General features: G+C 43.4%; 3 protein-coding genes and 1 long non-coding RNA gene across 11 annotated transcripts; 2 read left to right on the plus strand and 2 right to left on the minus strand.

The window, feature by feature from the left end:
- Positions 1-1,181: 1,181 nt before the first annotated feature.
- On the plus strand, positions 1,182-3,376 carry LOC6731239 (prolyl 4-hydroxylase subunit alpha-1). Its single transcript, XM_016179669.3, has 8 exons — positions 1,182-1,424; positions 1,477-1,631; positions 1,730-1,880; positions 1,934-2,130; positions 2,185-2,705; positions 2,772-2,816; positions 2,877-3,042; positions 3,102-3,376. Exons 1-8 carry the CDS (start codon positions 1,204-1,206, stop codon positions 3,158-3,160), a joined length of 1,515 nt encoding a protein of 504 aa, XP_016023776.1. The 5' UTR covers positions 1,182-1,203; the 3' UTR covers positions 3,161-3,376.
- Positions 3,377-3,422: 46 nt separating this feature from the next.
- On the minus strand, positions 3,423-10,610 carry LOC6731240 (solute carrier organic anion transporter family member 4A1). The gene is made up of 7 exons (XM_002078363.4): positions 10,089-10,610; positions 6,760-7,082; positions 6,529-6,703; positions 5,508-5,610; positions 3,893-4,822; positions 3,634-3,822; positions 3,423-3,564 (listed from the first exon to the last, which is right to left on the minus strand). The coding sequence occupies exons 1-7, from the start codon at positions 10,321-10,323 to the stop codon at positions 3,441-3,443; spliced, it is 2,079 nt and encodes a 692-aa protein (XP_002078399.1). The 5' UTR covers positions 10,324-10,610; the 3' UTR covers positions 3,423-3,440.
- A 216-nt stretch (positions 10,611-10,826) lies between these two features.
- On the minus strand, positions 10,827-27,132 carry LOC6731241 (mucin-19). 8 transcript variants are annotated; one of them, XM_039293247.2, is made up of 9 exons: positions 26,998-27,132; positions 23,931-24,867; positions 18,727-18,926; positions 18,348-18,666; positions 17,404-18,222; positions 15,985-17,342; positions 15,462-15,518; positions 13,669-15,046; positions 10,827-13,422 (listed from the first exon to the last, which is right to left on the minus strand). In XM_039293247.2, exons 2-9 carry the CDS (start codon positions 24,631-24,633, stop codon positions 12,827-12,829), a joined length of 5,430 nt encoding a protein of 1,809 aa, XP_039149181.1. In that variant the 5' UTR covers positions 24,634-24,867; positions 26,998-27,132; the 3' UTR covers positions 10,827-12,826. The 8 variants fall into 8 exon arrangements, with proteins under 8 accessions (XP_039149181.1, XP_016023783.1, XP_016023784.1 ...); XM_016178884.3 differs by having other exon boundaries at positions 17,404-18,210; positions 23,931-24,898; XM_016178885.3 differs by having other exon boundaries at positions 23,931-24,898.
- On the plus strand, positions 19,922-21,455 carry LOC27208579. The gene is made up of 3 exons (XR_001600936.3): positions 19,922-20,706; positions 20,845-20,892; positions 20,961-21,455. It is a non-coding gene; the product is annotated as an uncharacterized LOC27208579 (long non-coding RNA).
- Positions 27,133-27,336: the final 204 nt, after the last annotated feature.

Raw genomic sequence — 27,336 nt, forward strand, 5'->3', positions numbered from 1 at the left:
CCGACGTAACATTTTCATATGCACGTGACGATATGAAGTATACGACATGTTGCCGGGGGAAAGTGACACATTATTGGTGTTTTTTGGTGGGTGGCGGGGAATAAAATCCAACTCCAATACCATTCTAATTAACCCCGAAATGCCGCGCATCTTCTGCCCAACTTTCACCCGTATCCCCCATATCCCCCGGATTCCTGGCTGCTCCTCCGCTTTTCTGCGATGCTTGCACTTCCAACTGGCTTGGTTTGCATGTGTGAGCTTCTTGGTAAGTTGGCAATAAGTTCGCACCGCTATTTGCGCACAATTAGCGCTTTTCAATAGCGATAACAATAATCATAATAAGCACGTGGAATTTGCTTGATTGTTGTTTCCCCTAGGGGCACATCTTTTGCTAGCCCATGCAAGTTTCTCTTGTCTTGGGTGCTCTTATGAATTCCTTTCTTCATTCTGGCCACTGAGTCAGAGCCTCTGTCTTAATTAAATAACATTTTGCTGAAATTTGAGTGTGTTTTTATTCAATCTTGAAGTCCAAGTGATTAATGAATCATATTTTTTCATAATCAACAAAATAAACCAACGGATTTTAGAGTATCTGACTTGACTAATTATGCAGATTATTAAAATAGATTTAAGTTAGTTAGTTTAAAATGATTCCCGACTAATGCGTATTATATTGGACTTAACATAATTATCAATCAATAATATTTAAAAATCTGGCAATAATTTCAAATAGTTTCTGCTTAATGTTTAAAGCCTTTCAAATAAACTTTCCTAACTTTTACTTACAAAAATACTTACAAGTTCCCTGAATAGTAAGTGTCTTGACTAAGTGTGTAGAAACTCGAATTCATATTTTGTAAGGAGCAAACGGAAATGGTTTACAACTCCGATGTTACCTAACAATAAAATTATGGCGGTGTATAACTTTACTAAGAGTTATAGTGTTGTGTAGCGCTGTTAAAGGAAGTAAGCGACTTAACAACTATTTTCTAAAACAAGAATCACTCATGAAATATGTTCTATGAGGATTGGTAGGAAAATACTAAATTATATTCAACTAAATATACAAACAGTGTATCTGTGTAACTTAAGTGTACCAATCACCGCAGCATTTAAAATAGGTCTGACGAATGAGCGGTGTAAATCAATTTAATATTTAAAATCTTTGTTAGGAAATGAACAAATATAGTATTTCGAAGCAGAATGTTGCTACGAGCATTTCATTATACTATGCTGAACTGGATTATATTATTCCTATTCACAGTTTGCAAAGCAAAGAAAGCCGAAAATGATGTAGTACAGGAAGTAATATACTCAAACTCCATTCGAGCCCTGTCTGAACTTCGAGAGATTGAGAATTCCTATATGGAGCATTTGAACAACTATGTTAGCTTGCTGCAACAAAAAATCAAAACTCTCAGAATGTATGATATATATTTTAAATCCTCCCTTAAAACCTCCATAACTTTCGAGTAGTTTTATTAATTCTTTAAATCAGGATTATTTGGATCACAAGGTGGACCGATATAAATATGTGTCTGATCCCCGAAGTTCCTTTGGACTTGTAAGGCGGGCTCATCAAGATTGGCCCAAGTTGATTGCTTACTTAAGGGATCAAGAAAATATGAAAGGTGTGAATTACATTAAATTTAAAGCTCAAAGTGCATTTTTGTATTTTAACACTTAAATATGAAAAAACAGGCTATTGGTGTATTTAAATATTTTGCAGTTGATATCGAGGAAATGAATAAACTAATCAATCGTACACCCAACGCAAATGATATGGAAGAGGCCCTAATGGGAATGGATAGAATAGAACACTTCTACGACCTGAAGTCATCGGATATGGCCCAGGGTCATGTGGCAGGTCAACAGCTAGGGTAAGATAACTTAGTTTTAACACTGTTAGATAATAATAATAACAATTCTATAGTTCACGAATGTCAGCTTCCGACTGCTTGGCTTTAGCAGACTATTTGTACAAACGATCAGAATTTAAACGTGCGGCTGAATGGTATCGACTAGCTTTAAGTGTCCTCCCCAAACCAAAAAATAATGTTGCATTTAAGTTCTATGCTCCAAAAAGAGAAGAGCTTGAAAAAATGTTTGTCATAAGTCGGCTTCAAGAAGGCAAGTTCAAGAAATCAATAATATTGGTGTTTATATACAATTGTTTACCATCAGGTTCCCTTGACAACTTAAGTGACTATCTGAAGGAACTCTCTCAAAACCCGAACAATTCATTGGTGCACCTAAGGCCAAGGAAACCGCCCACTCTAATAGAACAGGGCTGCCAGGGAAAGTTTCCACCAGGACCACAACTAGTGTGTCGCTATAATAGCACCACCACTCCATTTATGCGAATAGCTCCACTGAAAGAGGAGGAGATCAGCAGAGACCCACTTATCTGGCTATATCACAACGTGATCTATGACAGTGAGATAGCTCAGTTGACGAATTTAACCCGAGAGGAGATGATTCTGGGCACCACCACAAACTATACAACTCCAGATCGGGTGGATCGCCTCTTCCACATTAAAGTCACCGACGACGATGGCGGAAAGTTGGACAAAACGTTGGTGAATCGCATGGCAGACATATCGGGCCTGGATGTGGGCAATACCACCACACTGGCCAGAATCAATTATGGACTTGGTGGTTATTTCCAAGAACACAGTGACTACATGGACATTAAGCTTCATCCGGTAAGTAAATTGTTGCATGTAAGTGTATATTATTTATTATATCGCTAGATCATACACAACTATTAGGAACTGACTGAGGAAGGTGATCGACTAATGACATTCTTGTTCTACGTAAGTTCAAAAATTACACTCTTTAAAAAATGTACTATTTAACCAATTGAACTCTTCCAGATGACCGATATTCCAGTGGGTGGTGCCACAATCTTCCCTGGCGCCCAACTTGCTATTCAGCCAAAGAAGGGATCCGCCCTCTTTTGGTACAACCTCCACAATAATGGTGACCCGAATCCGTTGACCAGGCACGCCGTTTGTCCCACCATTGTGGGCAGCCGATGGGGTTGGTAATATCTCATTTCTTAAGATGATTCTTACAAAAGAATATCCTTTTTTTTTTAGTGCTAGTCAAGAGCATGTTGAACTACGAACAGATGTTCAAGAAGCCCTGCTACAAGTAAAGAATTGAAATTTTAAAACGATTCACTTTTCTAATTCTACACAGATAGCTTTTATTGTTATTTTAAATGCAAATGATATTGTGATAAGCTTAGGTAATATCTTAAGTGGCATTATGAGCTGAATCTTTTATAAGATTCGCATTGGTAAAGTTAAAATACTTCTTAGGTTCATAGCTAATCGAATAAAAATGCTAGCCAGCTTATGATGAGCCACAATATGAGCCAAATGACTGGCTGGGTCATTATAACTATAAGTTTCAGTTCGATGGTTATTATCCCCTCAATTAACATCTTCCTTTCCATTTGCATTCGATGGCTTACTGGGTGGCACATAAAACCACCAGGCGCACGCAAAAAAGACCACGGATCCCAGTTTGCAGATTAGCGCCAATAGCCACATATATCTGTAGAAATTATGGGATTATATAAATTAAGTTATAGTACTTCATACTTGTATGGAAGTAAGGACATACCGGCTGATATAGAAATTATCGTAGACCAGACAAGCTCCTCCGGCGTCCTTGTCGCAGGACTCTTGCCACAAAATGCAGGACTCGTCGATTAGGGCACCGAAAATCAATGGAGCTGGTATGGTGCCCAGTAGTCGAACCTTTATCCACTGCAGACCCAAGGCAAAGGATCGCTGATCATCCTGAACGCATCTGCAAACAAGAAGATATGGATATTTGAAAGTAAATAACTAATAAATTATTAATAAATAATAATTATTACCTCAGTGTGGCCGACAGCGCGGGCATGGTGGCAAGAAACGTGAAGATCATCAGGATGAAGCAGAGCGCCACGAAGAGAGGCAGGGTCTGGCACGTGGACTCGCACTTCCGGTTGGTGGCATCAGGCCGGAAGTGGGGGGCTTCCGAGGACTGACTGCCCTCGTCCACCCAACCAACTTGCTCGATGCAACTGCAGTTATGATAGCGCTTCTGGCTGTTCGCGTGCTCCTCCTTAGCGCATCCTGCGTAGCATGGACTGTAGTACATGACGCCATCGACGCCACAGATGGGATCGTAGTTGGTGCGACTGCAGCCGCAGTTGGAATTGCAACTTGCCACCAAGGCGGGAGAATCGCTACTGGCCTGCATTTTATAGCCCGTGGTGACGCCGGCGAACTTCGGATTCGGACAAGAGACCAGGAAGCAGATGGTGAAGAGTGCTGCCACTGTGGTGGCCAACAGGCACATCTTGATGATTCCTCTGCAGGCCAGATTCCATTTCTTGACCAAGTAGCCACCGAGAAAGGTGCCACCGCCTCCAGCAGGCACCGTGATCAGACCCATCACCAGAGCCGAGTACATGGGCGAAATGCTGAACTGATTCTCGATCTGCTTGGGCAGGAAGGCGGCGAATCCGGCTATCACCAGACCCTCCGTGGCTCCGGCCAGGTTCAGGAAAAAGAAGGTGGGATTAGCCAGCAGGCTGAGCACCGCACGTGGCAGTCCCCTGACCACTTTACTAGAGTCATCCGCCTCCGATATGGTGGCATGTGCCTCCGAGACCCTTTCCAGCTGCAGCTTCTCCGCGCCGGGAAGCAACTTGGGATACCCGAAAATGGGCAGGGCGATGAGCAGACACATGGCGGCTGCAAAAATGAAGCCCAGCCACCAGGCACCAATCCACACCTTGCTGTCGCTGGTCAGGCTGAGTCTGCAAGGGGTCAAGATTAACTCAATTAGAAAGGATCTAGCTTATTAGGTGATTAGTTTAAATCGATTAAAGTATTCAAATCAAAAGCCAAAGAAATGAATACAAACAGAATGGCCATCCCTATCCCTACTTGGCAATTCATATTTGGTTAAAAAGCCCAACCACTCGTAAACATGTTCAAAATCATAAACAAAATTTCCATGTTTCCGACATTATTTACGTACTGGAGGGCTAAGGTTGAACAGACATTATGACTTATGGCATCACCTTGACAATAAGCCATGCGGTTGAATCCGGCCGGATTGGGATGTAGATGGGTTTCTGTTTTGGTGCGACACTGCTCCATTCCCAGCCATCCAACCACCCAACGGCCCACCGTGAAGGTGAATCAAACAAATGCTCATTCTCATTCGCACCTTATTTCCTCGTTGTCAGCGGGAATGTTGTTTTATTACTCTCTGGAGATATTTACACGGCGAGGTGCTTTGTGGCATTTGCCGTTGCCGGGTAACAAATAAGCTCCACAGCATCGAAGCCCCCATTCCCATTCCCTCCATGCTCCACTCCCCCAAGGCCGGTATTAAAGTCACCTGCTCTTTATCTCCATCAGCACTCCCTTTTTCATCCGTTGGCGCTAAGTCGCCCGATTAATAACAATCATTGCGGGCTTATCAGATGCACTTACTGAACGGGATCCACGGTCATCCAGTCCGTATAAATGAGCAGCAGTTGTCCACCGAATACGTAGCCAATCGCTGGTCCAACGGTGGCCATTGTGTAGTAGATGCCTGCAACAACGAACTTCTCAATTAAACTTTAACTCTGCGAACAATTGGATGTGCAATTTGTCAGGAATTCAGGAGTTATTCCAATTATCATTATCAGTTAGTCACATCTTTATTTTGCATGGAAAAGGCCATGATTTTGCTACTCCTGTTGGTACAGTGCGTTTCAAAGTTTTAAGGATAGGATGATATTTCAACATCAAAGATAATTGCTTCTATAATCTTGCCCAGTATGCAATATGTTTATTAACTAGATGTGCCAAGAACTATTAAGGAGCGAGTAGCCAATCGGCGGATTGTGCCTTTATTTATTTATCTTTGAAACGCACCGTGCAATCACATCCTGGAGCAACTCCACCAGCCCCAAAAAGGGAGCAAGCCGGCCGGAATGAAACGAATTTCAATTGTCTCAATGCCAGACGGCGATATCCAGGAAGGCAAAGCGGCGATGCTGGACGGGTTTGATAATTTCACTGTCGTCTTCGGATGGCACGATAAACCTAACTAAGAGGCAATAAATTTCAGCTGCCGCTGGCTCTGGCCCCCATCCCAGATCCGCGTCTCAACTGAGTCAGCAACAATCTGGCTCTTTAAAATTGGGTCAACCGAGGGGGGAAAGGAGCGGAGAACCCTCGCCGGGATTGGGATCGAACTGGGTACGCTGGGCGGGGAGCGCGAGAACAAATAGCAAATAGTATTTACTCCCTTTGTAGCCGACGACGTCGTTTGGCAATAAGGCGAATAAAAATAAATATGCATGTGTGAGCGCAACTAGCAGATACTTTGATATCGCTGCCAGGACACCACCAGCCCAATCCTGCCCAGAAGTGTGGGTATTTGTGCATACTTCATTTGTTGTGCGACTGCGGCAGACAAAAGTTTCGGCGCGTCTTATCAACGGCTGCGTCGTTTGCAACTTACCCAAGTAAACAGATGACATCTTCTTTGAGACGTTCTCATCGATATATGTGACGCCCAGCGTGAAGAGGGGCGATGCTCCGGCGCCGTGTAGCAGTTGGGCGGCCAGGAAGAGCCACACCGTCCAGGTCAGATTCTCGCCCTGCCCCTCCCCCATTGCGTTCAGTTCGCAAGCGGTCTGCAAAGAATATGCGAGTTAATCGGAGCAGGTCGCCATGGCAAGTGTCTGCTTACCATCGACTGGCTGGAGTTGGAGTTAAACGACAATGCCGTTGGCTCGCACACATTTGCCTCGGCAATGGTGGCCCGGTAGTTGCCCACCAAGAAGTTGGGCAGCAGGAAGACCAGCGATCCCATGCCCATCACGATCAGTCCGATGGCGATGAAGCGCGGCTTGGAGGCACCACGTCGTCCGCCGTAGTAGGTAACTGGCACCAGGCAGGCGAAGGAGGCCAAATCGTAGCCACTGGCCACCAGTCCCATCTGCCGGGAGCGGAGTCCAAAGCGACGCTCGATGGTGGAGATGGACACGTTGATCAGGCCGTTCACGATGAGACCTGGAGGGAATATATAACTTTCGAACATTAGTAATTGAGATAGAATGTTAGGAAAAACTATATATTTAGATTAGAGAGCGGGTTTTTAGGTAGATACTCCTTTTGTAAAACTCCAAGTGGAGCCATTCTCCCATTACAAAGCAGTGTAGCATGCTTTTCGGGGCAAGCTTAAGATGGCATAACACATATTAACAATAAATTACCGATTTATTGCAGAAAGCCATTAAATAAATAAACTAAGCTAATCCATGGATTGGATGGATTGAAACTTTAGATTGATAAGATTTTTTCTCTAAGACACCTTTCGCTGAAAATTTCGGCATCCTTCTTGAAGGAACATCCCCCCGTGCTGAGTTATGACATGGTGTTGTATGTTGTAACTTCATGGCAGACTATCAACAGATTGTCACAAAAAAAATGGACCGTAAGGGTGAGGGCGGAAGTAGTCCTGCTGACAGTGGAAGGAGGGGAATTGAGTGCCACGGGGGCGGGTCATAAATTAAATATCTGCACGACAAATTGGTTTTGAGGGCTTAGGCGAATTTTCTATCATAAATAAATATCTGTTAGTTGCGGGCCCGCCCTTCCCCGCCACCTGCTAGTCCATTGTTGCTTAGAATATTTCCTTTTTCTACAACAAATTCAATTTATTTTTCAATAATCGCCAGAAAGAAGAGGTCTGCTGGTCATCTTTGGCTGGAAAGGTGTTAGAAAGAGGGAGCAGTGGATATATTGCCAGTGGATGGGGACACTTACAAGTCATTTACCCCACTAAGTGCAATAATTTAATAGATCCCGATGGAAACCTTGAGACGGGGATGGTTTTACTCGGGAGTGGGAGTGCGAATGTGACCTTTGACTTGATGTATAAAGTGAAGTGTAGACGGCTTTATTGGATACGTGACAATCTAGGATTTTGCATGTGCATCGATGCATTTTCCTTGGGATGCGTGCGATGCACAGCGATGCAAACTGTTTGCCTAATTAGCAGTAAAGATATTTACATCAAATTACGAAAAATTTAAAGAGTAGAACTAACTGATTAGTAGAATGACATATATGTATCTGAAGATTTAGCATTTATCAAAATTGATCTCTAGAATCGTAATATACACATGTTCACATCTTACGCATAACTGCCTTTTCTAATTCACGCATATGAATTATACGACTAAATTACTCATTTCCATAGAAAAATGCTGAATTCGAAGCCATAAAAACAAGAATAAACCATTTGATCTGGATGCACGACGAGCGCGCGGAACGCGACCATCCAAAATTGTTGCGGATGATTTATGTTAATGCCGTGTCAACTGATTAATATTTTCGGTCACGTGCCGCCTCATCCGCATCCGTAAGCCGAGCCACGGGCGGCCGGCTGGTTGTTCCAACTCTGTGTCACCCACATCCAACCGGAAGCCTTCGCACGTCGTGGGTCAGTCGGAGGCGGGAGCAGGAGTCCATTCCCTCCCATCCCATCCAGCGGCCAAGTGCAACAGATGCCAGCAGGCCATTCGAGCTGCAAGAACTACATGGATGTACTCAGTTTGCTTACAGCACACGACCAAGGCATAAATACTGGGTCGGCATCCTGGCGGAGATGTTCGCGTGCAGCACTGCTCAACCGATCAGAGCAAAAAGAATCCTTGTGAACTATTCAAAAACTGAAGCAGCAGAGTATCGTAAGTGCTGAGAAAAGTAGGTCTTTGGTTGCCTCCCATGGATCAAGTACTTCCTCAAGGATTAGCCTCAAGAAAAACCGGATGATAATCGAATCAAGTTTGGGCTTCTAGCATAGTGTTCCCTCACGTTTGCATCTCCGTGCTCGCTGGCAGCCATCCAAAAGTGGTAGAGCCGAGTGCACTTTTGCAAATTTCATTCAATCGCTGGAACACAGCCTAATCCCCCGGAACAGCCATAAACGTGTCGTCAGCTTTCGTGAAATTGGCGAATTTTAATTAACCGCTTGAACCCATTAGGAGTGGGAAAACTGGTGGCGAAGCTGGGCCGTAGCCATGGGCACCAACCAGTACCAGCTTCGGCTCGGTTCAGCCGGGGATCTGGAGTTGGGTAAACAGCGATTAACATTGTTTTGATTTATGCCGCTGCCCTCTCGCTCGCCGGATCACGCCTGCCCACCTAATGCCATATTCCATATTCAAGGGACTGGGGCGCCCATAACCAAATCCTTTGGAAATCGCTGGCTAAACTGGGTCCATTTACACTGCCAGGCGCTCTTTCAAACTATTCAAAGTGCGGTGATTTTTTGAGGTTAATGCATCCTCGGGCTAGAGCATCATCCGCACCCCGCCTGCTCCAGGCATTATTAATTTTTAATTCGCCTCCATTCACAGGAGCTACGGCCGGGCTCCACCTCCTTGCCCAACTCCCTGGGCGAGCTCTTATCTGTTGCACACAGTCCTGCTGGCCGAGCATGAGAATGCCCAGGATGCTAATGAAGCGATGCGGATGTCCTCATCGCCTTCGCATTGCATTGTCTTGGCCAACTCGAGACTTCTCGGATACACAGGCTCGCTGAAAGTTTTCTTAGCAAAAGTTTGTCTTGTAATCAAGAAAAATATGGCCATGTTGATTCAATATACTCCAGATGGCAAAGGTGGATCGGGGTCTGCCTTGCAAATATTATTTCAAGCAGGAAAAGTAAGTCAAGATTTTCTTAATTATTCTAGTTTATCAATATTGCTTGAAGACTTTTAGAGCCCTTAAAAGTAAAAGGAGTTTCTACACATATTATATAAATAATCATTGTCTACTGTCTTAGCCACAATTATGATCATATCCAAATGATAATTTTATATTTATTACATTTTTAAAATTGAAATTTAAAAATTCTGTTACTCCACTGTGTTTACAATGATTAAGTTAACCGCTAAACCGAGAAGCTGTCCACAAAATTCAAGAAGCAAACGAGCGTGGGCGCAAAATTCGCGCGACGAACCATTTAATGGAATTAAGTAAGCAATTCGGAACGAGAAAATATATCACCTTGGAGAGCACCGCCCCAGCAGAGCCAGAAAAGAGCCCACTTGGCGGTGCAGAAGCGCTGAAGCCATGCCGGATTCCAGCCGCACCAACCGAAACGCTGGCACTCCGCATCCGAATCCGGTCCGGAGGAGGCGCTGCCCACTCGACTGGAGCGGGCACTATTGTTGTTGTTCACATTGGAGCACTTGGGAGCCACCGCGGTGCTCGAGTCCAGCTCAATGGTAGCCTCCGACATGGTTTCTTTCACTTTCTGGTGCCGCACAACAAGACGCGTTACGAATGCCACTGCGATCCGCACCGAACGACGGCCGGAAACTGACTGAGCTCAGATATTCAAACAGCAGCTCAGCTCAGGCCGACTTTGCTGTTAAGGACTCGTCGCTAACAGCGCGCTGTTGAAGGACGCCAAACCACCCTGCTGTGCCTGTGTCCTGTGCCGACACCCACTCGGAACATCTCGGATTCATGAATGAAACACCAACCCGCCCACCCACTCATTCAGCTCCGCTCCACTCACTTATTCGCACCTATCAACAGTTGTCATGGCGCTGCTTTCGTTAGCCGTATTATCTGGCGAATTGTGGGGCAACGATGGAGCAGGCGGGGAGCATAGCGACTTCTCTCTTATGGAATATAAATTATGTTCCCCTGTGGTAAATATTTATTGAACTTAAATCTTGAAACCTATTAAATTTGCCCAAAAGCACCACATTTTCTCCCACTTAAACTCATTTATAGTTTCATTACAACTTTCATGTTTATTCAATAAATTTTTCGGTTTAGTAGTTTTTTTTTCTAATTTATAAACTTATATTATGTAAAATAGGTACTAAACTTGCCAATGTTAAACAAAATCATAGCTATTGACAAAAAAAACAAATTTCTGATCGAAGAGTGTAAACAAATTATTCAATTGGTTTGCTGGTGAATTCAGTTGGCCAAAAAAACGGGGATCTAGTTTAAGGCAAACTTCTAGCGACCGGTAAGCACCAGAAATATCAACTATTTGTAAATTAAGTACAGTACATTTTTTAAGTAATTCCACTTAACTGAAGAAGATACGTTGAAACATTTTGGAAAATATTTGAAAAATTTGTTTGCTTTTGACTACTTAAATACGTACATAATATATAGATATATACACATATCCATATTGTTACACTTAAAGTATTAAACAATAAAATAGTAAACAAAAACAAAATCGTTAACAAAGAGCAAAAAAATATATATATATCGGAGCTCGGTGTAGCTTCGTCTAGACTCCCCATCTTCCAATAGAGAGTACACACGCGGTATTTACAAGATCTTTCATGAATCAAAGTATGTTTACATGTTATTAAATATATATGTATCTATATGTGTGTGTGTGTGTTGCATTTAAATTGTATCTATAACGTTTAGGTAGGTCCATTAAGGGCTGACATCTCGAAAAGTTGCATGGTTCGGGGAAGACATTGGTGTTGATGGGGATGGCTTGAGCAAGTTTACTTAGAGCAAAAGTGTTCGAATGTACACACCCTGTACTTAACTCATATGGTATGGTTTGGTTATAGACACACGTACAGTGAACGCTTTGGGCACTACGACAAATATCACATAATGAGATCAATTGGATTTATTTTGGGTACTTTTGTTTTCGTTTGCGCTTCATTTCCGTTGTTAAGTTTTGGGTTGTGAAATAAGTATGTACGATTATTAATTGCACAATGTCATTGAACTTAAGACTTTCTTCTGTTTCATTCCTGGCTGGTGGGCTAATTACATTACAAACAAAATTAGTGGCAATTCGTAAACTGATTAAGTACCTAATTTAAGTATGCAGTTATTTTGAAAGTTTTTCCAATTCGTAATACTTCAGTTGAACCGATCTAGTTTGCACTTTAGATTTGAGTTAAGAAAGCGAGAAGAAATTAAAATAATGAATTGCACTATACATAGGTGTTAAGTAATCCTATGGCGGGAGGATCTCCCTTAATAAATTGTAACAATAGTGCTTTTCGCATAGTAAATATTAACTTAAGTAACAATGTGTTTCCGGTGGCTGTATTCTGATTATGGTTAATTTTTCAGTAAGTATTCATTTGAATCGGTAAGTACAAATTTTTCATCCACACGATTTTCGCTCCCGATTCCTATGCAACTTTTCTAAGAGTCAGCTATTAATGGCACACTAAGCCAAATAGTGTTTCAATAGGTTTTTATGGTTTGAATATATGTGTGTACATTTAAAATGTTGTTTTTACATTTTACATTCATTAAAGTATATCCGCTTTTTGGGTCAGTACTCACTTCAGAAAAAGAGGACACGAAAAATAATGAACCACAAGTTCTTATATTGTACACAATTTTCTTGAAGTGAATATTGAGCATTAGATTTGCATTTGTATGCCATAGGTGTAATTAAAATATATTTATATTTTCTTGTATTATAAAACTTAAAATGAATTTAACCAAAAATAAAACAAAGTTAGTAATAACTTGTGTACTTCATCGTATTTTGTTGGGGGAGTTGGTACAGACCCCCATCTTTCATTATCATTATCATCCTTGACTTCCTAACCATTTTTCAAGGCGGGTGGGGTACAGTACGAAGGAGAGCCATGGGAATGCTGGGTGGGTGTTAGATTTACTCGTTTGAGTTGGGTGTTTTCACATTTCGCAACATTATTTGCTTTTCATTTAGTTACGAATTTCAATGTATTTACGCACCAAATATATCTAGTTGATCATAGGCCCCTTTAAACTATATTTGAAGCTGTTTCCTCTTGGTCTTGCTGTTTATCCTCTGGCAGAACGCAGTCGGCCACCTCGCTGTGCATCACAATTTCAATGTCGCCCAGCTCGGTGACTGCCTCCGCCTTCAGCGCCACATCCTCTGCCCTCGACAGCTTCTGTAGCGTGTGGAGCGTTTCCTCGTTGATTGTGTGCTCCGGCGAAATGTTTTCCTTTAGCTGACGCTTCAGGCTGAGCGGGATGTACGCTGCATTGCACTCCGGCGGCGATGGTGACTCTGTGCTGCTGGAAGCGGACGTTCCCGTGCTCAACTCACTTTGCGGAGGTGCACTGGGCGCTGCCTGTTCACCGCTGTTGTTGAAGGAGATGTTCTGGCGAAAGACTTGCTTGCTAAAATCCCTCAGCTGTCTGGAGGCTGTGTCCAGAAAGGACGAACTTCCTGTCTCCGTGCTGGAGGTCGTATTTTGGCTGGCGTTGGAAATGTTGCTGCCGGTCAGAGAGGCCCACGATGCAGGAGCTGTTTTCCGCGCAACCGAAAGAATTGGATTTGAATTGGTGGTGGTACTGGAGTCGCCTCCTACGACGCTTGTCGCTGTAGCGTCTGTCAAAGCACAAAGTACAGGAATTATTATTAAAGGATATTTAGCAATATGGGTTTTTAAATTCTTAATCCCCTTAATAACACTTATACAGGAGGTAAGCAGCTTTAAAATAATTGAATGCAAAGTATACCAAAGTTATTATTAAAATGGAACATTTATAGATAATTCTTCAAATATTATTGTTCCTTTATGACTATAGTTATCCCCTTCGTATATACATATAAATTACATAAAAAACAACTAACTCTGTGAGCTGTTTGTGATCGTGTTGGCGGCGGGCACGTGGCTTATTTGACTAGCCTTGGGTTCCGGCGAGGAGCCAATGTTGAATATTGTAAGCAGCTTGTCTACCGCCGACGGATTGGCTATCCATGATGTTTTCCGGGCACGCGTCTGTGGCGCATTGCTAACGGGCTCGGCAGGCGGCAGCAACTCTGGTTCACTTTTCAGAACAGGATTCGTATTGTTCGCCGCAGCAGCAGCAGAGAGAGCAACCACGCCGGCCGATTCCTTGGTCAACGTGATGTCATTATCGCCGAACACGGCCAGGGGACAGATCCTTTGTGGGACTTCTGGGCCAGAAGAGGCTACAGAGTCTGTAACGTCGGTGGAAGTTGAGGTGCTTCCATTGCTATTACTACTGCTCCCGCTGCTGCTGCTACTGCTACCGGGCGAAGTTGAGCTTGAATGACTTGAGGTGGGTGATATGGTCAGGTGCGGAGAAACCTTTTGCCCGGTTACCTCTACGGCTTTTGTACTTATGTGTGCGTCGGTGTTTTCGCTGGACTCTACAATGACCACACTGCTTACTGGCACGGCAGCAGCTGCTGCCTCCACAGCCTCGGACAGCAGGACCGCCTTCCTCGCCGATTTCAGCATAGGTGTGGGTGGTAGATCAATTGGTGGCGTATGTGGCGAAATCGGCGGCATCTGCCGGTTGGCCATCGGCACCTGGGGATCCTCGTAGATGCGAGACACGTGGAAGCGAGACCTCGGCGACACAGACAGCCGCTTGATCGTCTGCGTCGAGGAGGTAACAGATGCCATGGCGGGCAGAGAACTGGAGGTCGGCAGGGCTCCAACGGCATTGAGGCTGTTCTGACTGCCACTGGGCGATCCAATCGTGGGTATGGACATACAGCTGCTGGCCGAGCGTGGCGTGTGCGGGGGCGGATGCTGGGCCAGCGGCGAGATCAGTGGACTGGCCACTTCAGCCACTCGTGAAACGTGAAAGCGGCTGCGGTTCGGCGAGGACGACGGCGATATAGTGGGCGGACTTGGTCCCGGAGAGCGGAGACGGGGTCCACGCTTCACCTCCAACAGAGCAGTCGGTGTGGGCAGGGCGGTTGCTGCAGCGGTCGCGGTTGACGTTGCAGTCACCGTGCCAGTAGCCGCGTCTACAATCGGACGACTGTGGCAGGTCAACGAGATCTTCCGCGAGCCCAAGTAGTAACCGCCGCGACACCGTATGCCCGGAAGGCTGCCTCCCACATTGCTGCCGCCACCAACCATGTTCGCCGTCTTCTCCGCCAGCTCCTGGGCTTGCCGCTTCTCATTTCGCGAGCACAAGGAGCGAACGGTGCCCAGCACCCTTGTATAATCCAAGTGCGCATCGCTGCCGATCTGAAATAAGAGAACAGAGGGATAGTAACCAATCAGTACGGGAATTTTCAATTCTATTCTCTAGCGGTTCCTTTTAATTTTAAGTCAAGCTGCTTCTGATTGAAGTAGTTAGTTGTGGCATTGCTCAGTTAACTCATGTATAACGTCGCAAGGAGTACGGGTTTATAACTGAGCAAGTGGACAACTGGTTTTTGTTATCAAAGCGAACGAATCTTAAATCTTAAATTAAACTAAAGTGAAAAGTTAGCTGGGGTTCAGGCTACGCCAACTACTAAAACCAGGTGGTCAGAGTGCGTTTCAGTTGTTAGCAATGTTATCGGATGCAAGCCAAGCGTGGTCAAAGGACTGCAGCAGTTGAGCACAGAGGGCAGTAGGCAGAGAATTGGAGGAGCAAATTGAGTTTGGGTTTACTTACGCTCTCCTGGGGCAAAGGCGATGGCGGTATAACATTTACTATCGGCACTATGGGCAACTTTAACGGAGATGAGAGAGGCAACAACAGTGACCACAAATGAAAACGATTTGATTAAAAATTCAAAATCAAAACTATCAACGCATAAAACGTCTATAACACAGCCATCCAAAACCAAGCACGATATTGCATTATGTCATGGTAACAATATGTTTATCTACGGCCAGCCGCAGCATTGTTTACTCTTGGCAAAATAATTATTTGTCTAGAAACTTTGGGTTTTACTTTAAATAATAAACATATTTCATTAATATTCGATTACCAAGAGTAAAGAGCTATTAATGTGGAAAATGTCAAACTCTTTTGTTTAGCAAATACTCGTATAGATGCCAACCAAATTTAAGAAGAATGTAACTAGCGAATTTACGAACTTTCATTTGCTTAACAAAAGATGTAGTTTGAATGAAATGGAAACTCAAATTCTACTCTTGGCTTTAATGGACAATTCCGGGGCCAGATAACTTACCGTCAGCCGTTTTGGCTCATCGTTAATGTCAATCTGCGTGACCGTCTTATTGGACTTGAGCACCTCGGCGATTATATTCAGACTTTCCACCTCTAGTTTATTGTCGCGGATGTCAATGCGCTGGAGCTTGCTGTTGCCACCAAAGGATAGGATGGAGGCCAGCGTCTCAATCCCCTTGGCGTTTAGATGGGCACTCTGTAGCCCCAACGTGGTCAGAGTGGTGTTTTTCGTCAAACTGTCCTTTATGGTTGAAACGAACTCATTGGAGAGACAATTCTTGCCAATATTAAGCAGTTCCAGCGAAATGGTCTTCTGCAGCAATTCGGCCACTGCAGGTGCGCATTCCTTGCTTAAATTATTATTCCACAGAGTAAGAGCCTTCAGTCCGCTAGGCGATCGGCTGGCCTCCAGTGTAGCCTCGGCCAGCTGCCGGCGCGAAAGAGTGTCATTCTTAGTTAGTTTTTCCGCAAACTTGGGATCGGCGGAAGCGGTAGAGCTGACACTGTTGTTGCTGGCACCGCTACTCATGCCGTCGAGCGATGTCTCGCTGCACAGGCTGTCGGAGCTCTGCGATCGGTTGCGACTGGACTGATTGAGATACGCACAACTGGACTCGGTGCGTCTCAAGCCAAGGCTTGCTCCTCCCGGCGACGTGGACGGTGGTGGGGGCGTAGGCGCTGGACTGAGAGACGGATAGGAACTGGGGCTCAGTTCTTTATCCTTCAGGAGGCACTCCTCGGCAATGGTTACTTTTGGGGGCGGGAATGCATTTTCAAGTTTTTCTAGCGCTGGGACAACTGGCGTAGGTGTGAGCGTCGCTGCCTCCTGGGCTGCAAGAAGGCACTCGGTGGACTCCGTGGCAATGGTAGCCGTCTCTATGCCGCACATCTCCTTCGTCATATCATCCAGTCGCGTGCTCTCCAGTAACACCGAAAGGCGGCTAAACTCGTCGGGCAGATGGCGACTTATGTCGCCTTCAGATGCGCTCTCGAACGCCGAGTCCGTGCTGTGCGTGTCTTCGAAGTCGTCACCCGCCTTGGCGTTTTTGTTTACATCAAGTGGGCGCGACCCGGCAGCCCCCGCCACAGCACTGCCATTGATACAGTCGCTTTCCTCGGCCGTGACTTCAAAAATAGCCGCTGGCGAGGAACCACTTGGAATGTTTTCGATATCCAGTTGCGGTGGTACGACTGAAAGGGTTGCTGATGCTCCTGCTCCCGATGGCAATTGAATTGTATTATTATTGGTATTGTTGTGGGAATTGTTAGCATTGTTATTATTATTGTTGTTTATGATGTTGTTCTGTACACAGGATTCATTGGGTTCAACGGTTTTAGCCTCTGTTGAGGGAGTAATATCTGAAAAAGAGAATAAATTAGGCGCTGCTTGATTAAACTGTTCAAAGATAAAGTTATTCACCACATAAGTTGCGTTCGTTTTGAGAACATTGCTGTTGTTGGTGCGCTGGAGACAGCGGCTCCATGGTTGCACTTGCAGCAGCTACCGATTCTGACTCCATCGGGCTGGATGAGATCATGGCCGGAGCGACTTCGCCTTCTGCTGGAGGCTGCTTGACGGCATTGGGTTCATAAATCTCGTTGCTCATTTCGCTGATGTCCTCGGAGCAGCAGGCTGCCAGGGTGTCGGTGGATATGTTTGAGGGCGCCTCTTCGCTGCTGCTTTCGCTATTCATGGAGAGCAGCTTGTCCAGCATCGACTGGCCGCTTCCGTTTTGGTTGCAGTTTCTGACAGTGCGAACAGTGTCCTCCGTGTTTTCGTCGTCGTTATCATTCTCCAAATCCACAAGGACACCTACCGCTGGATCAGTAGATGTCGCCTCCTCCGACGTTGTCTCTAAAATGGAGGCTTCGTGCGCAGGTAACTCACCATCGACGACGTCTTTCGTTTGATTGGTGCCCAAGCTGGTGGATGGGGGTATGGCTTCCGGGGGCTCCGTTTCCATAGGTGACACGCACTCGTCCACCTCAATGGCACGGGTGCGCTTCAAGGCACCCATTCGTCGCTCCAGCTCGGTGGACTGAAGAATTAGGGCTTGTACCAGGTACATGACACCCTCGTTCCTAATGTTGTTATTGCTAATGTCGATTAGCTCCAAGCTATGGTTGTAGCGCAGCAAGTCTGCTATGTGCTGGGCATCTACACAGTCCAAGTCGTTGTAGCCCACCCACAGCTCCTTGAGCCTTTTGTTTTGATAGAGACCACGGCCTGCAAAGGACACTAAAATATAATAAATACAATTTCGGAAGTATTTAAATATTGATTACATCAGGTTTCTTTGCATTGGTCTATCTTATATCTTCATGTTGATCTATTCCCAAGCGTAACCAACCCGACTAACTTACATAAATTGACGAGTGGCGCTCCCCTGAGGCCGCAGTGCTCCAGCTTTAGTGTGTGCAGGTTGGATGAACCGAGGGCCCGCCCAAGACTGTCGGCGCCCAACTTTGTTATCTGATTGCTCTCGGCGTTGAGCAGCTGCAGCTCTTGGCTGCGCTCCACCATGTAAGCGCACAGTTCCCAGCAGCGCTTCGTCATCTCCGCCTTGTTGTAGGAAATGTCCAGCTCATTGGCAGCTTCATAGTATTCGATCATCTGGAAGAGGGCCATCAAGCTGCTCTCGTCCAGCGTGCACTCGGAAAGATCGATGCATGTGTATTGTATCTGCAAGTTAATATGGGCGTTTTACTAATCCGAAGTCCGAACCTGGATGTTCCATCTTACCCGTTTAAAAATCTCCTCGAGCGCTTCGCAATCGTTGGCGGTTAGTTCTTTCGCTTTAAGGGGAAGTAAAGGCTGCCGCACTTGGTTCAGATCCAGGGTCCTCAGGTGATCCACTACGCTCTCTAATGGCTGGGTGTTGTGTTTCTTACACGACTGCTGATACTGATCGACAATCTCGGAGCTGCTCTTCACGAGGTATACTGAAAGGGATAAATCACTTGGTTAATATACAGATATCAGGCTTAGTCTCTAGTATATATCGATCGAGTCAGTTCTTTTGTTCTGGCCACTCAAGTGTCGCCACTTCAAAAGGCAACAAATATATTATATTTGGTCAAATATGACAGATAACTAAAACATGTGGCGCGTGCGAGTGCTTGCTTGGCTCCCTACCCCGAACATCATCACCCACTTCCAGCATCCATGGTGACATGATCATAGACAATTGCCGGCGTCGGCATCAAACACATTGAGCGACATAGACAAATTGTCCGTCTACACAAAGTAAAAAAAAAAAAAATAAATAGAATTGCGGCGGCAATTTCCAAACGATTTGCTTTTTTTTCCAGCGGGGCTGGTTGACACGAAATCGTGAACTTGTAATTTGCAACTCATTTGCGTTGCGTCTTTCATTGGGGCAAACAAAAATTCAGAAACCGCATAGTCTGCTCTTTGATGACAACTCATGGCGAACAACAGGAACTCTTATAAACAGCTTTTGATGTGATAAATATATAAATATACGGGTCGATGATGAACGATGCTCGTCGGAAATTTAATAATTAAATTTAGTACACATTCATGTAGTCTGTTTTCCTGGGAACTGTCGGTTACTACTGCAAACTAATGCAAGAACATTGTGCCAAATGCCAAGTGCACCTTTCTTATAAATAGTTGGCAGCACACCTCCACCAAGACAAGCATAGGTTCTTATGAAAAACGTAAACAATTTAATCTATCATTGCATTATCGCGGCACATCGGTGTTAGAGGCAATTAAACGATTCGTTTTAGATCTGCCACAAACTCGGATGCCAACACACTGGCGGCGAGGAGAGATGCGAGATTTTGTCGCGAAATCTGTTCGCCGATTCCGAAAGATTTTCAATCTTGGCAGGCATTCAAAAGTGCTTCAGTTCTATTTCATCTATATAATAGTTCCTTCCGTCCACCTCCGCCAAACCGAGGCTGCCTTGAGACCCAACATCTGTTAAGTGATTCATTAGCGTTGAGTAGAATAATTCAAAATCTGAATTATTACCAATTCTCTCACGACCAAGCAGCAGACAATGTGACGACCAAGTTATGGTCTCTTTTGAATTTGTTGTGCATTTTTAACTATAAATAAGAATGATTCAAGCCAATCAAATTAGTATTGGACACTTGGCTTTATGGGTCAACGGTCAGCGGATGAGATACGAGGCATTATATAAACACAAGAAATATCAAATATATGCCATTTCCAAGGAGCATCAGTAAATCATAAACAATATACCGAATAAATAAACAAAAACATCGGTGTATATTAACTATACTTTAATAGCAAAATAAGCCTTTTGTTATTTATAGTGTTTTTCCTAACAAGTTTTATCTAGCATTCATTATTACCATTGTATTCTTTGTCATTCCTTCAATCTTTTTCTTTTGATATGATATTTAGATGTCTAAATTGTTTTTTTGATCTATTTTTGATTGTTACGTTGGCCAACCATCACAAAACTATAAACAAAAAAACAAGCCTAGCCCACCTGAGAATTTTATGCAAAATTACCCAAATAAAGCTTATTTGTCATCATCAACCAAATTGGCCAAGTTATAGATACAAAGATAGATGGCGGCAATACAGGTAAATAAATAGAGCTCATTGGCCTTTGGAGGTGACAAATCCATGAGTGATCGATACCCGGGGAATATGCGAATCCCTGTGCTCAGAGAATGTTTGTTTGTTGATTCGCGGGCTATCGATCGCATTGATAAATGAGTAAGTAACATTGTAGAATCGCGTGCCGCCGTCTGACTGCGTTTATTAAATGCCTTTTCAATATTTTATTATTCCATCGATTTTTGTGCCTTGTACGCCGCCTGCTGCTGCTGCTGACGTTGGCGATTCTCACAAAAGTCACATCAGAAGTGAAAAAGTGGAATGTACGAATAGAGAAAAGCTATAGTAAGTAAAGCGAGAAGCTCTGGCAGGAGAACCGGAAAAATTGTCCAATTAAATTGCTGTTAATTTAGTGCTAAACATTTACAATGTCGGAATCTTGTTCTCGCCGCTCTGTCATTAAGTTTACGACTGCATTTTGGTTTACTGCAAGTTGGTCACAAATAATAGAACAATAAATACAAGTCGGCAAGTTACGAAATTTGGAAGAACCAATTTAGGTTGAAAAAACTTGCAGAACAAACTGGTTTTAATATTTACTACTTTATTTACCATTCTATTTTATTCATTTAAGGCACAAAAGGCAAACACATGACCTTAATTAGTGGATTATAAAATATATATTGAAGTTTCGGAGCCTGTTGAATTCGGGAATCGTCGAATTGGCTTGTAATTCCAGTCAACCTGCTTTTTTTTTTGACAATGCCTCATTCTTATCTGATTATTGATATCAAGCGCTGCCGTTGACTTGAATTGACAAATTGACTGCCATGACCGACGCTCGTTTGTCATTATCGGCCAGCAATTCTCAGCCAAAAGCAGACGAAGGGGTTTTTCTTCGCTTTTTTTGTTTTTTAAGAAGATAAGCGTCTCAATGGCTCTGGGCAGAAAAGTAAATTAAATAAATAAACCGCCCAAAATCAGCCATAAACACGCACCGAAATTGTAAACAAGCGTGCGGAGTGGCGAAGGCGATTTTCGTTTTTGGCTAAATGCAAACATTTGCGTTATTTGCGAAAAAGCTTACTCATATCTACTTGTTCTAAATTTTCTTCGTACCCTTTTGCTTTCGATTCGCATAAATTAATTACATCGCCAATGTGCACTAATCGAGCTCGTGACATTTTGCACAGCAATTGATATTCTAGTTATTATCTTTCGTGCCATTTCATTGACCGCTTGCATGTGAGCGTGAGTTTTGGCTCAAATGAAAATTCGAAACCGAATACAACGAAGTCCGTGCTCACGGACTTTGTGTTGAATGTATTTAAAAAACAAGCCAAGTACTTGCTGAAATAATTAGCATAAATTTAAGTTTTAAGGCCTATCAACTTGAAAAAAAAAAGATGCATAGGTTTAACATCAAAACATATTAAGAAAACAGAAAAAATTCCCAACAATGTGAATTTTAATTCATTTTAATGAGCATTTTTTCGAAGATTTTTATATTTAAGTAACTGACCACATATTATGTGGAGAGATGCGCTCGTCACACGATTCTTAACACGTAAGCCTGGACAGTGATTTACTTAACAATAAGTAAATATCTATTAGAAGGTGCATATCATATGAATAAAATCTCCGCTTTAATAAGTATCCTCTTTGCGACCAAGTTATGTTTGAGTGGCCTAGTTTGCGCCTCGAATCGAGGTTATTTACTGGGAACGAACCTTTCAGTGATAAACGAACCCGGAAAGTGGATGGAATTTCTATTTACACAATTGTACCCTGTGTGGCGGCTGGCACTTTCATTCTTCGCAGCCAGAATGCCCGACGTCTGTCATAATGTCGTTTTCCTGGGGCTTCTCGTTGTGCTTTTGGCGCTTTTGTTTTAGCGACAACGATGACATCACACACTAAGTAGTGTTACATACATTTACATACGTACACACAGACACTCCGACGAGACGAATGGGGAGCACAAAGTGGAGACCACGATTGGCGTCCAAGGCAAACTTAAAACGGAGCAGAAGAGAGCAAAGCAAAAAGCAGAAGCAGAAACAGAAACAGAGGCAAAGGCAAAAAGAAAAGCAATGCCGGGCAAAAGAAACGGCGAACAAATAATAAAATAATAATAAAACATGTGAGGAGCGCGAAGCGAACTGGAGAGCAAAAGCAATAAAAAAGAAACAACGAAAAACGAACCCAACCGTATCTTATCAGCAATTTCTGTTATCGCTGACGTGAAAATAACAAATAACAAAAGCAAAGGAAACTCAAAAGCAGCAATAGCAAACACAAAAATTGTTCACCGCCGGGAATTAAAAACAAATTAAAAACTTTTAAAAACAAAGCAATTTGCGATTTAGCAAATTTAGCATTTCACGCCGTTGAAGAATGTTTATACGTAGTTTATTGTATGGGCATAAACTGAGGAAGCTTGTCTTTTATCATTTGTATAGCTAATATGTTTATTATAAATAATAAATAATGGAAGTATGCTTCTAAAAAAATACTTCTCTTTTTAACAATAGATTAGGCATAGAAAACTCTTACATCATATAAAACTAGAGATGTATCTATGTATCTTTGCAGGCAAGAAACCTGTTGCGCTGTCACGTTAATTAGTTTGCTTTATTAATCTCTTAATCAGCACCCCACTGTTTCATTTCCCAAATGGAATATGCATTTTCCTTGTGCTTAGCAACAGAACTTTTTCACTTCGCTCGAGTAGCAAATAGTTTGTAGAACGCATCTGTCGGATGCAGCGCTTTTCTCTGTTCACTTTGCGCAGCTGGTAAAGAAATATTTTTGCGCATTTCGCCGACTTGGCAGCCACTTGAAATTAGCTGACAGATCTCTCGGATCCTTTTCGCACCCGCAGCACAATGGGAATCAAATCTACTAATTGAATGAAATTCACAGGAAGTGAAGCGAATGTATCTCGAATCGAGTCGAATTTGACTTCCGTGTTTGACCGAGTTTTATCGCCTACGATAAGATCGAAAGCACGGAATCCCAGTGGGTCTACAGAATGACAAATTGTCAACTGAACAGTGAGCAAATACTGCAAACCAGTGAGCAAATACTGCAAACCCGGAAGAAATCTAACTGCAATTACCCGGAAAGCCCATTCTAATGATGTAGAGGCGCAACCAGGTGTTCCTATATACAGAAACAGATAAATTGGAATTTTGTTCTTACCAACAATATGGAACTTTAGCTCATTCGTTCAGCTTCTTAGTAAGCACTTTAGCGAGCTACGAAGTTCGCCACTCTTCTTTAAATATGATCCGCATGGGTCATCAAAATATTGCTATACCTATGCCATATCACTACCCCAAAAATTTAATTAAAAAATTAATTGTCACGGCAAAACTCACCTTGCTTCCAAGGATTGGCCGGCTCCAGGTAGCCGGTGACCAGCTGGTTATCCGGAAACGAGACGCGTCGCGCAATGGACGAGGTGAGCGAGCTGTCCGATGATTTTCGCTGCAGGAGGCTGGGCGCCGTCGACAGGATGATGCCCCTGGGGGGCAGGCCCAGGGGTCCGCTGCCTCCTCCGCCAGCGACAGTGCCACCGACACCACCTGCAACACCTCCTGATCCCGAACTGACGAAATCCGGGCAGATGGTGGAGCTGGGATTGGAGGCCAGCGAATCGGTGCGCCACACGGCCGTCTGCTTGGCATCGTGATATATCTTGATCTTGTGTCGTTGCTGCGTTCGCATCTGAGCATCGAATGCGGTCGCTTCAGTAGCTGCAACAGCAGCAGCAGTCGCATCAACGATCGGTGCAGCAGTCGCATCAGCTGTTTGTGCTAATTTCGTTCGCTCTGCCACAGCTGCTGCTGTTGTTGTTGTTGTTGCTGTTGTTTGACCCTCAGCTGTTGCACTTGTTTCCCCTACGCCAGCTGATGTCTGTGCTGCTGCAGCAGATGTTGTTGCAAGGTGCGTGGCAATTGTTGGCTCCGTTCCATTGCCTTCTGTTGTTGCTGCTGCTGCAGTTGTTGTTGTGATTGGGGTAGCTGTTGCTGCTGTTGTTGTTGTGTTTGGCTCTGCAATGTCGCGATTGTTGTGCAGCATTGTTGCAAAGCGTTTTCAGTTGCCGCTGTCGTTTTCAAGTTTGTCGCTTTTCAAGTTTGCAGAATATCTCGAACTCGTAGTTATTTTCTTATTTTTTTGTTTTGGTTTTGTTTTGTTATGTTTTACATTTAAATACACTTTATTTACACACACCAACACGATTTGGTATCGTATTTTATTCGTATTTTGTTGTTTGTGCTTCAAACGTGCGCTTCCCGTTTACATTTTCGAATGCTTTAATGTATTATTATTTTTTATTTCAACACTACAAATTGAATATCAAAAGCAAATTAATTTCAAAGCGATTTGTATGCCGCTCGCCTACAGTTTAAAAGGCGATAAAGTAATGTTCGAATTTGTCAAACGCATCGAGTAATCAGCAGGGGCCAGTTTTACAAAACACAAAAAATTTTCCGCTCAAAAATTTCCGCCGTTTCGAACGCACAGTGGGCCCAGCCACAGTTAGTCCAAAATTGTACACCATTCGTGACTGGTTCACTTTTCTCACTTCTCACTTTTTTTATTTGATTTACAGTTAAGCCCTGTTTAATCTAATACAGTCTTATTAAATATCTGTAATCTCTGTCTTTAACCCTTGCAACTAATTTCTTTTTCACCCCACTGTGCAATGTTAACAAAAGAAAATGGAATATTAAAACAAGAGACAAAAAGCGCAGAGCACACGCACACTACCAAACACGAAGCAAGAGAGCAAAAGAGAATGGTAGAAAAAAACATTACCTAATTGTTATTGTTTTTGTTTGCGTTTGCATTGACAGAGAAGCAAAAGAGAGAGCCAGAGCGAGAGGGAAAATTGAGAAAAGCCAGTCGCAGATTGTTTGCGATTGTTGTTTGTTATCGCTTTTCCCCTCTGCACTTTTCGCATTTTTGTTTACGCGCCTCTGCAAGTGTGGGTGTGTGTGTGCGGCTGTACTGCGTGCTAGTGTGAGTGTGTGTTTTTGTGGGAATAACACGCGCCCTGTTGCATGCAAAACTCAAATTAAAAGGCAAATTGCAATTGGTAATTACACAGGCAGTCGAAAGGGACAAACAATTGCACGCTCTTGCTGCTCACTTTTCCTCGAATTTTGTTTTAGAATAAATACACAAATTACGTCACGCATGTCGGAGGACTACTGAGTTGTTATTGTTGTTTGCGAAGTTTTTCTTTGATTTCCGTGTTTCTTTTGCTATTCACTTTTATCAGTTTCGGCCAAGTTATTTGTATTTGGTTTTACGCACCGTGGCTTTGGCGCACTTTGTTTTCACGCACCCAAATCTCTTCTTTTTTTGTTATACAACTTTTGGCGAAGGATTTTTCTTTGTGCAGCCAATCAGTTTAAGTGGCGTTTTATCGGGCATTTAACCGAACCGTGCTCCATTCAGCATATCGTTCAGCTATCGACCATTAGGCATCCGCGACCCAACAACAACCGATCACAAAGACGTTGAAAATGCGAAAGATAGAAATAGAAACTGAGTTGCGCATTTTCATGCTGTGTCCAACGGCCGGTGTTGCCAGACTGTCGGCACGCGAGTTTGTGATAAAGGACTGTTTATGCTGAGTTAGAATTCTTCAATTTCATGAAATTACGAATTACGATCTAATTACGTTTACACCAATAACTTCAAATTGAGCATATTTTGAAGTCTTTTTTTAAATTTTCCAATAAGTGAGAGTAATTGATTAATATAATTATTTACATTGATTGAATTAAAACTGAGCTATATTATATTAGTTTTCCTTCTTTACAAAGTTTTCGAACTATCCCGTGGCGACGTGTAAACCATTTTAAACTCTGCCGACGGTCTGGCAACCCGTCCACGTGTGCTCTTTTCACGCACCTTCTCGCTCACACTCCCTTAAATCGTAAGCAACATACAACATCAAAACAATAAGTTTCTGTACACATGCTCCTGGGTTTTCACTTAAATTCGCATCTTAATTGCAAACCGCACAAGTTATTGGTCTTAATTGCAAGTTTCAGGCTAGATTATCGGTCATATCACACAAAGTTATCCGCTGCTCTCTTAATCGCTCTCTGTATTCCACAATATGATGTCAGAGGAAACCTTTTTCCATACACCTCGTAAGGTAATAATAAATTGGAATCCAATACGCTAGCTTTCACTGAGCACTTTGTTGGACCCCGGCGACGTTTTTCTAAAAAGCTAGCCCAAATTTTGCGCGTTACATTTTCGGGTGAAGTGCATACAAGAAAAAAAAAACAAACTTCAATTTTCAAGGTCACTGCTGAAGTTTTCCAGACACACATGCACATAGTCCTGTCGTTTGCCACCCACCGCAGCACTCAGGGCGTTCCGAAACCAAACATTAGGATTATTCAAAGTGAAGAGGCTTACTTCGCACTCAAATTTGGTTACTGGGTTTACAAAATTTCCTCCGATGGAGCCGCGAAACTGGCGAAACAATTGACAAGCTCTGGCCAGTGTTACCAACTGCTCCAAGTTCTCTATACCTGAGTTTTTTCGGACAACGCCATCTTCCGCGCATAGTATACTGTATTCGCACTGAGTTGAGAAAGATAACAGATACAGTGAACTAGAATTCAGATAACTTTAATAAAATGTATTTAAAACATTTAAATTTGAAAGGGTATTAAATACAGCAATAAGATTTGATAATAAATCATATCTGTGGAATAGTTGAAACAGACCCGAAATGTCTCTTCCCTATTTTGG

The sequence above is a fragment of the Drosophila simulans genome, chromosome 2L (assembly GCF_016746395.2).
Source record: "Drosophila simulans strain w501 chromosome 2L, Prin_Dsim_3.1, whole genome shotgun sequence".
NCBI classification, from domain to species: domain Eukaryota; kingdom Metazoa; phylum Arthropoda; class Insecta; order Diptera; family Drosophilidae; genus Drosophila; species Drosophila simulans.